The sequence below is a fragment of the Pogona vitticeps genome, chromosome 2, assembly GCF_051106095.1.
Source record: "Pogona vitticeps strain Pit_001003342236 chromosome 2, PviZW2.1, whole genome shotgun sequence".
Classification (NCBI taxonomy): domain Eukaryota; kingdom Metazoa; phylum Chordata; class Lepidosauria; order Squamata; family Agamidae; genus Pogona; species Pogona vitticeps.
Window position 1 is genome coordinate 252132753 of NC_135784.1, and position 9709 is coordinate 252142461.

Below are 9709 nucleotides of genomic sequence, written 5' to 3' on the forward strand. Positions count from 1 at the left end.
ATGTGGCTATATATTTTTAGGTTGGTCCAGATTGCTTCTTCTGATTTGCATCCATTACACTAAGAACTTCGATCCAGTGCATTATAAAGGAAAAGAAGCAACGGCGGATGTGAAAAAAATGAAAACAAGAAAGCAAATGCTCCCGTCATTCGTTGATGATTTAAGATTATCAATGCACATCTGAAACTGAGAAAATTTCAAATAGTTAATGATGTGTAGGGTAAGAGCTTACTGTGTGTAAGATATCTCTATAGATCCTGCTCCAAGATTATATTAACAACAACAGTAATAAAGCACATGGAGAGGTTATCAACAATATCTGATATGCAAATGATACAGTACTATCAGTCTGCAAATGTTACACCATACAGTCAGTGAAGTAATGAACACAGGCCAGAATCCTGTTGATTTACTCATGCACAAGTTGAATTGCATCATTCACCAGTTTATTGCCACTAATACAGGACTGATTACAAGGTGCACACCTAGTCATACACCTTGTTAGCAGCAAATCCGCCATGCTTAATTACACAATTCAACTTACACATAAGCAAATCACCAAAGGATTCTGGCCACAACCTTAAAGTGAATGTTAAGAAAATCAACCTCATAATAACCAGGAAAAGGCAAGTAACTGAAGAAATACAGTTCAAAATGAAAAGTGTGAAGCATGTTGACAAGAATACATGTTTGAGAATACATGCTGACAATGCTAGGAACTGTGAAATTTGATTTAGTGAACAGTTGGATTATTGACATGCAAAAAAAGTCAGAATATATATAAGCCAAAAGCCATTTCCTTAAGAATATCATGTGCAGTAAAAGCCAAAAATTGCCTGTGGAAATGCAGTGTTATGTATTCTCAGTTCCACTGCATGGCATAGAATCACAGCCTTTAACACAAGCGACTATAAACCCTGGAAATGTAGATTTACTGCAGACTTCCTCAAATTCCTTGGATTGAGAGGGTTATCAATAAAAGAAGTTGTAAAGGGAATAAAGACCAAGAAATCCTAAAATGCAGAAAACTAGAATGTATCAGTTATGTAACAAAGAATGAAAAGCACAGATTATTACAGTTAATCATTACAGACAAAAATATATGGCAAATGAAGTGCTGAAGGGGCAAAACAGGCTTGGATGCAGCAGCCCATTAAAGCTCCCGCTCCAAGGTCAGAATAGTCCTAATGGTAACAGAGGAATGAGCCCAAATCAACCCGAGTTCTTAAGTAAGGTCAGAAGTGTAATGCAATAGTGGTCCACTCATAAACTAATAATTACATCGCTTCAGCTTCCTTTTATTTTAAGATTTGTGGCTTGGAGTAAAAACCAGGAGACCAGAGCAAAAATAATATTAGTAAGATGGAATTGATCAAAGTGGAGAGAGTTTTCTGAGGAATCTCAAAAGGTGGTGGCTCCTGCAAAATTTGGGGCGAGGTGTCCCCTCTCCCAAGTCATGACTGGGGCCGTCCCCCATCACTGCAGGACACAAATCATCCTCTGCCTTCGCTCCATCCCTACATCGGGGTCCCTTGTTTGTCGGTCAGTAGCCCAGCGGCTCCCCCTTTGGCCTCTCCTGCACTTCCGCTTCCCGCTCAAAGACGTTGGCCGCCCACCCACTCCAGCACCTTCAGCCGGGAAGAGAAAGAGCGGGAAAAGAAAAGGAAAAAAAAAAACCATCCCGGCATCCACGCCCTCCTGGTTTGCCCGCGTGCGCACGCGCGCGCGCGCGGGCGCTTGCCTTGCAAAAGCCCTGCACGACGCGCGCGCGCGCGCCCAGAAGGCCCGGGGGCAGCGGCAGGTGAGTGACAGCTCGCCCGCCGCGGCTGACCGCCTCTGCCCTTCACTGGGTGCTCCGAACGGGCGGGGGAAAGGGACGCGCTCCACGCACATCCGATCGTGGGTGCGCCCGAGGGAAGCACTGACAGAAGGCGCAAGCCTCGCGGATTTTGCTCCTTTTATCTCTCTCTCTCTCTGTTACAGGCTTGGAACTCCACCTGGCCTCGTTTTCGGCCAGTAAAATTACATAAAAAGGGAAAGATCTTATACGTTCCTTTTGGAAAGCAGGAGGATCAAAAGTAGCCACTAAAGATCCATGGTCGCTTGAGGCCGGAGAAGGGAGCGGGCGCCTAGTTGGGAAACTGGGAGGCTTCCCCGGACAAGGTGGAGGTAGCTCTCCTCGTGTGTTGCGACCCCGGTGGAAGCGCTGGCGGCAGAATCGAGTGTGCCTGAAATATTCCGCTCCTTTCGATCGCGTGTATGAATGAATTAAATCTCGGCGCCGGGTATCAGAAGGTTAGGAGAATATTGTGTGTAGATAAACCTTGCCACCCCTTGCCCCTGGGGGAGCCCCATATACAATGTGGAGATGATGAATGGGCTTTGGGAGAGGGGATCGAAGCGCGGGCCGCATCGCCTCCACTCTCTCCTACAAAACTATAGGGCAATTAATTGTGCCTTGTCCCCTCATCCTTCATCTCCTTGTGGCACATATCGATGGAGATTACTGCTGATGGACCATTTTATCACCTTAAATAAACAGTCACCACCTTTTCTAACCTCAATCTAGTATATGGGCCGAGCAGAGACGCTCTCTTTATGACGGCGGCGGCAGCGGCGGCTAAAGAAGCAAAAGATGGGTGAAAACGAGCGAAATCGTAAGCGATCGCAGCGATTTGGGGGAAGGGGGGGTCAAAAGTCGAACTGGAAACCAAGGAATGGCCCCGCCCACTTTTTTTGGCGGAGGGTGGCGGGGGCGCGACCGCCCTTGCCGCTGGGTTGAATCGGCGCGGGCTGCGGTTGCACGCTGGTGTATTTGCAAGCTCTTTTTGAGCAAAGAGGATATCCCCTCCACCCCTTTTCTTTTTTTAACCTCGCGCGTTTGTCTAAGGAGCCTCGTTGCGTCTCCAGGTCAGGAAGCTGGACTTTCAAGAGAGATCGAGGTGGGGAAATCATAAGACATGTCTCGCTGCTCAGGAAAACCAGTCTTTTGCCATGGATTCATTCATTTAACCCTAACGAGGTTTCCCTGGTAATGTGAAGAGCAAACATTTGCACGGTGTCATCCCCTGTGTGAACGTTGCTAAAGGTGCAAGTGCAATTCTTACATGGCACCCACAGTAGAGGCATAACATTAAAGATCAGTATAATCTTCTCCTGTGAAAGCATCCTTCTTGGTCCAGTATCCTACCCATGGATCAACCGATCTATTAAAATGCAGAGCTAACATTTGTCGCACAATACTGTATACGATTTGATTTCAGTTCCTAAAGTCAGAAGATGATCTTTTCCTCGCTACAACATCGCACACTGAAAAATACCTTAAATCGTGTTGAACGTTCAAGTGGAAGGAATGCTGGATACAATTCCCCTTTGAAAATCCACTTCTTGGCAGTGAATATTAACCTCAAATGTGTACTAGTGATCAGGAAATCCTAAATGAAGAACAGTGTGGTGTTATATCTGAGTACACATGCTTGAGTAGGACTTCTAGGTCTAATTAAAATACAGTTTAAAATAAGGAGACAATATTATTATTTTTTAAAAAATGAATGTGTAAAATTTGCTATTGATGTTACCCATCAGAATACTCAAATCTGTTCAATTAAATTCTTTTAATAGGAAGACTAACGAAGTCGTGTTGCTTTATCCCACCAAAATCATCCGAGTTGAATATCGTGGATAACGGTCTGTCACCTGCAGATAGCTTTGTCTTGTCGTGCCCCAAACTTACTAAACTTTCCAAGGATGCGGAAGAACAAGCTGAACTAAACAAGTGTTCAGGTAGGTAGTGTTTTGTCTAGTGGCTCCTGGTGGACACCTAAATGGAGAAGACACCCGGTGAAGTTAGTGGAAACGTGTTCCATGAAATTCAAAGCCAGCGATTTTACTTTTAATGGATTGTAAGAGCCAGCTGTTGAGTTTTATTTATTTATTTATTTATTTATTTTATTTATATCCCGCCTATCTAGTCAATAGACCACTCTAGTGCCGGAGACTTTTTAAGACACACTGTTCTAAAAGAAGCTAGAGCAAGCAAAGCGGGATTGCTGGCCAACGTAGTCGCCCTCGACGCCAACAGATCCTTGCATAAGGGGATGTATTCTCCAGCGCCTACACACACACACATCCGTGACTATCCTGTCATAGAACGTCAGAATGGTTGTGTTTTTTATTTAGAAGGTGTTCAACTGCTTTCCCAAGTCCCATTATGAAGTGAATTCGCAACAGTTAGGATGAGCAGCCAGGGCAACTTCACCAGGGGGACAAAAAAATAAAAATAAAACCCGCACGTTACCAAAGCATGTTTGAGCCTCACGCCGCCGCCCGTGGAAAAGGGATTCGCGTGCGTCTCTCCGAGGCTTTTCACCTCCTGGCCACTAGCTATCTCCCAAGCTCTCCCTTCGAGTGGGGCAATAACGATCCTCCTCCACAGTAAATCAGCATTAAGCCTTGCACAGAGATCGTTAAGGCGCTTCAACCTTTCTGGCTCAGGGATTTCCCTTCTCCCCCCCCCCCTTTTCCCCCCCAGTATCTGACAGTTCCTCCTCGCCTGCCAAAGAGCGCAGCCCGGACTCGCCGAGCGCCTGGAAGGTGCTGCTCGTGCTCTCCCGAGACAGAAGGCGCCCAAAGGCGTCTGGATGAGTGCAACGGGATGGGCGGAGCGGGAGAGGGGGGGCAGAGTGAGCCGGGAAAAGGGGGTTCACGGGCAACCGGCTTGAATCGCGGCCCAAGGAGGGGTTGCTTCCAAGAAAACCGAAGGAAGGGGTGAGGGAAGGAAAGCTGCCGTCCTATACCCACTTAATCGGGAGTAAGCCCCATTGGAAACAAGGACTTACATCTGAGTAAACATGCCTAGGACTACACTGGAACTGTGATACCTGAATCCTACTGAGGCTTCAAGAGTTAAGGGGCTGTCCGATTGTAGAGTTAGGCACGCTTTAACATGCTGGAAGGCTTAAGCCCGTCCCGATGCACGTGTGAACAGCCACACGCTTTGTTGCCGACTGCCGCTCTTCCGTTAATGATTCCCTCGAGTTTCTTGTCCCGATAGAAGACCGCGTACGGTTCGTGCAAGCCACCTTCCGTGTAAGCGTCGCTAAATCTTAGAAAGCTTATGTTTTAACGCTGGGGAGGCAAGAAGCGTAGCTTGGTGGCGGAACCTGGTCTCTCTGCGATCACACCTTTGTTTGTTTTACTTTTCTTACTCTTGGTAAGCCCTTTATCTCCTAAGATTTACAGGGATCTGTCCCTGAGAGTCAGCCATGCAGTGCTGGCAATTAAAAGGGCGTCTCAGAGTCCATTAATTTATGAGCAGGTAATTTATGGAATCAGATTCTCTAGCTGCTTCAGAAAACAAAACAAACCACGAACTGCTTTCCTCTGGAGGGAATACATCAGATCAGACACTACGAGGCCAGGATCCATATCAGGGAAAATACACTTTCAGGAGGCGGCAAAGTGGGACGATCCAAAACTGGCATGGTGTTTTACAGAGGAGGGTTCAAATCCAAAAGGTCAAGGCTGCACTCCGAAACACACACGGCCGAACACAAGGGGTATTAAGTGGAAGGATACATATAGAAATTGTGCTGTTCAGCTGCCATCCTAGCCTCACTTCCTCATGAAGCATATTCAACTCAGAGGGCTCAGTAAAAATCCAAATAAATGTTTATAGGCTCTTGCTGCCAATGCTGCGATCTTAGGCTCACTTACCTGGGCACAGTGGAGTGAATAAATATACTGTGGGGCTGCTTGGTCCCATGACTCTAAAATGTTTCTAAGAAAATTGAGTTGGATTTATTTGTAAGGTAAAATCGAGCTTCTGTAACTCATTGGAACGATGTGAAACCTGTTTTCAGGTTTTCATTTGAATTGTTTTTGTGACCCACTACTTAGTCAAATTCATCTACTTAGATTATCTGATGATCTTGTCTCATTTAGTTCAAGGGAGCAAGGTTTAGAAGTAGCGGTCCTTAAATAAGTCATGGGCTTCTGCTACAGATCTGTCTAATTGTTCATATGAATCCAAAGTACATTCTATTAAATCCCACTTTTTTATTATTTTCAAGCAAATACTGCGAAGATCAATTGCAAACTGATTTGAAACACAAATATTAGTGTTCTTCTGGGTTGAGCAGTGACAGCTTTTTTAAAAGCTACAAAAAACGAAAACATTGCAAGAAAATAAAGAGTTGCAAACCAATTATTAAGTTGTTAATGCTATTTCCCCGCAAGTTGTCTGCAATAATGTCAGACTGTTGTTTGTATCTGTTTGAAAACAATTTGAAGAGTTCTGAACGGTACATACGATCCATGCAGATGAAGCGCAAACTGTTTGTCATAAATGCACAAAAAGTTTTCAAAAACCGATGTCAAAAAATCCATACCATCTTTAAAAATTAAAGGGCTTTTTAAGAAAAAGTTAGCTGCCTCCCACATAACGCTATTTTTTTTAATGTTAGTGCGGCTGTCTTAGCAGGAAACGTTGTGAAATCCCCCACAGTATATTGGACTTGACACCTAATTAGGCTTCTGACATTTATAATTTTTGAAAGCAAAACTTCCTACGGAAGGATCGGGCCTCACTTTGACGCTGGAAAGGGAAACCCGGTGGCGTGGCGTTATTGATGTGAACAAGGGCAGAAAGGTAAATGATACTTTCAAAGCGGCTAGGAGAGCGGTAGCCTTTGTGGAAAAAAAGTTAAACTCCCCGCCCCTTCCATTTTAACTCCCTAAGTGTATTCTCAACACAGGAAAAAATGCCCTTCAGAGTTTAGCTTTCGATAGGGCCTCGATGTTAAGAGTGATAACACCGTGTTTTAACCCTTTTAAGAAGAATTCCCTGGAAAGCCCAGCCTATGGTAAGAAATATCTGATTCTGTTCGTCCAATCCTGCTACGCAGTGGCTCCCTTTTCCAGGGAAGAACTTAGCGAAACTTCCCTTCTAAGACGGCGCTGTATTCATCATAACGGCCCTCGATGGCAATTAAACTTGCTTCCGAGTTAGGTCAGGTACTCTTGAAACTTTTGGGGAGGAAGTCGCGCCGCATTTACCCGGGCCTAGCGCCGTCAGTAAGAGCGACAAGAAGCCCGAGGGCTGCGGATTTGTTTGAGGGGCCTGATTTAGAAGTTACATCTGTTACGTTACCGGATTCGAGCATACATGATCCCTAGTCTCCCTCTGCGCTGTGTAAGGGCAACCGATTTGGAGTTTACTTCTTACTGCCACGAAGGGTGCGATTTTACATGCAGTTCCCTCACTCTTTCTCACACACACACACCCGCTAGTTTACCATGGAGCTTCTCTCCAAGTAAAACAACCCTGGGCTTTGTCGAGGTCAAGGCTGTTCCAGAGAGAACCCCATTTTTCCCCCTTCTCTCCGCCATCCCTGTAAAAATGCACCCCAGGCTTGACCTCCGGGCGCCCGTGGGGTGGGTGGGAGCGGTGCCCTGCCGCGCGCAAGGAATGGGGCGACTCAAAGGGTACATACGATTGTTGGGGTCTCCGGTGTGCTGATTGAGGGGGATGATTTCCATCCGCTGTTGCCCGTACAGATAATAGTCCAGCTCCTCCGCCGTGCAGCGAAAGCGGGATGCCGCCCTCTCGGTGCCCTTGGCGCCGACGCCGCCGGCCCCGCCGCCTCCGCCGAGGTCCGAGGTCTGCAGGAGCGGGACCGGGGGTGCTCCCGCCGGGGCGTCGGAGCTTTGGATCGGTCCGAAGACGGGGATCTGAGCCACCGGCAGCGCGGTCAAGGTGGCCAAGGAGGCGGCGGCGGCGCACGCAGGCTGGGCAGAGGACGGCGTGGAAGAGGAGGACGAAGAAGAAGAGGAGGAGGAGGAGGAAGACGAAGACGAGGAGGACGAGGAGGACGAGGAGAGAGAAGCCGGGGCTTGGCGGAGGCTGTCAGCCGCCGGGTCGACGACCAGCGCTCGGGCGGGCGGGTGGAGGTGGCCCAGCAGCCCGGCGCCGCCTTTGAGCTGGCTGCTGTGAGGGAAGAGCTGCTGCCAGTGCTGGAGGTAAGCCGGGTCCACCTTGAGGAAAGCCGAAGCGCCGCCGCCGCCGCCGCCGTCGCCGGGCTTCAGCATCTCGGCGGTCCTGCGGGAGGGAAGGCGGAGGGCCGGTGAGAGAGGGCGCCGGACGCGAGCCGGAGCGAGAGCCGCCAGAGGGCTGGCCGAGCCGGGCTCTGTCGGCCGAGGCGCCCGCCCGGGAGAGGACAGGACCGGGACGACTTCGACCCGGAGCCCCTCCCGGAGCCACCCCGAGACCGCGCGGGAGAAGACCGCCGGGGGGGGAGAGAAAGGCGCGCGTTACTCACGGCGGCGCTGACAGATCCTGGCCCCAAGTTTTGGAGAAGGAGGAGAGGAGGGGAAGGGAGGGGAGGGGAAGACGCGGCACCCAGCGCTTCTTCCCCTCCCCCCCCCCGCTTTGGTCTGGCTTCCCTGCCCGGTTTTCCCCGTCCCGCTCCCCGCCGCCGACCCCCCGCCTCGCCCTGCTGCGCCCCGTTGCCTCCCGCCTCCCCCGATCGAGTGGGACACCCACACAGAGAGAGACACACAGCTCCCGCGGGCCAGAGCCGGGCGACCCGCGCTCCCCAAAGCCGAGGGGGCGAGCCTCTCCCCGGCCCTCCCCTGCTTCAACCCGGCCGCGCGGCCAGAAGTTGGCGCGCCCGCCGCCGGGCAACGTCCTGAGCTGGCGGCCGGGAAGCGCGACCCCGCGGGCTCGGCCGAGGCTTCCCTTGACACCGTACCTGGATCTCTCGGGGGCTGCTGGGCTGGGCTGGGCTGGCGAGAGGCGCGCTCCTTCCCTCCCTGAAACGATCCAGAGTTTTTTTTGGGGGGGGAGGAAGGAGGGGGTTCTGGAGAGAGCGCTCGGGCTTCCGACGAGCTTGGAGCCCGGACCACGCGGCTGAGCAAGACCCGGAGCGGAGAGGCGGGAGTCGGTGGTCCCGCGTGGAGGGAGGGGGGGCGGCTCGCTGGCCGGCCGGCCGACTGCCTTCTCGCGGCGATCTGTGGCAGGAGCGTCGGGGGGCTCCGGCGCGCTCCGCACTCTGGCAGCCTTCGGGCGAGACACGTGGGTTTTACCACAGCACTAAACACAGGCGTCGGAGGGGGAGAGAGGGGCGAGGACGGGGAGGGAGGGAGGGAGCGGCAGACGGGGGGGGCGATTAAACTTCCCGCCCTTCGGAGCCCCCCCCTCACGCATCCACCCGCCCAACCGGAGTTGAAATGCGGAGGAGTCTGAACGCAGACCTGGAAGCGAGGGGAGGGGTGGTCTTGTGTTTTGGGGGGGGGGAGAGAAACCGCTGCACTCGGTGCCGTCGCTCCTCCCCCCCTTTAAACTGGACGGCTTGAGAGGAGCGAAGACTGGGGGGGGGCGTCGATCCTCACTGTGGGGGCCGCTGGGTTCTGGAACACGGCAGGATGGTTCTGAGCGCGGCAATGAAAGAGCAGGTCCGCCAGGAAGATAACTGCCCCAGAGCTAGCTAGCTTGCTTGCTTGCTTGCTTTCAAGGCGCCTGTCCTTGGGGCTGCAGATGCCCTCCTCTCTCCTCGGGAAACCCTGTCAAGGGCTTGCAAATTTGCTCCTCTCCCTCCGCCACCCCACCCCGACCGCCCAAGAAGCCGGGCTAAACGGCCGCCTCCTGACTTGACCCCATCTGAAGGAAATGAAAGGGGGAAATCCCATCAGGACAGGCGGCTCTTCCAAA

General features: G+C 51.1%; 1 protein-coding gene and 1 long non-coding RNA gene across 7 annotated transcripts in view; one reads left to right on the forward strand and one right to left on the reverse strand.

Moving 5' to 3' along the window:
• The window catches only part of PRDM6 (PR/SET domain 6), a 130860-nt gene extending 121589 nt beyond the window's left edge, over positions 1-9271 (reverse strand). The window contains exons 1-2 of one of the 6 annotated variants that reach the window (XM_072992419.2): positions 8751-9269; positions 7494-8098 (exon numbers count right to left, since the gene is read on the reverse strand). In XM_072992419.2, the coding sequence (XP_072848520.2) occupies positions 7494-8088 (595 nt within the window). In that variant the 5' untranslated portion in view covers positions 8089-8098; positions 8751-9269. Of the gene's footprint in view, positions 1-7493; positions 8099-8318; positions 8415-8750 lie in introns of those variants that run through there. The other 5 variants (XM_072992420.2, XM_072992416.2, XM_072992418.2 and 2 more) reach the window with 5 other exon arrangements.
• On the forward strand, positions 1600-4102 carry LOC140704209 (uncharacterized). The gene is made up of 3 exons (XR_012083339.2): positions 1600-1801; positions 1984-2295; positions 2570-4102. It is a non-coding gene; the product is annotated as an uncharacterized LOC140704209 (long non-coding RNA).
• Positions 9272-9709: the final 438 nt, after the last annotated feature.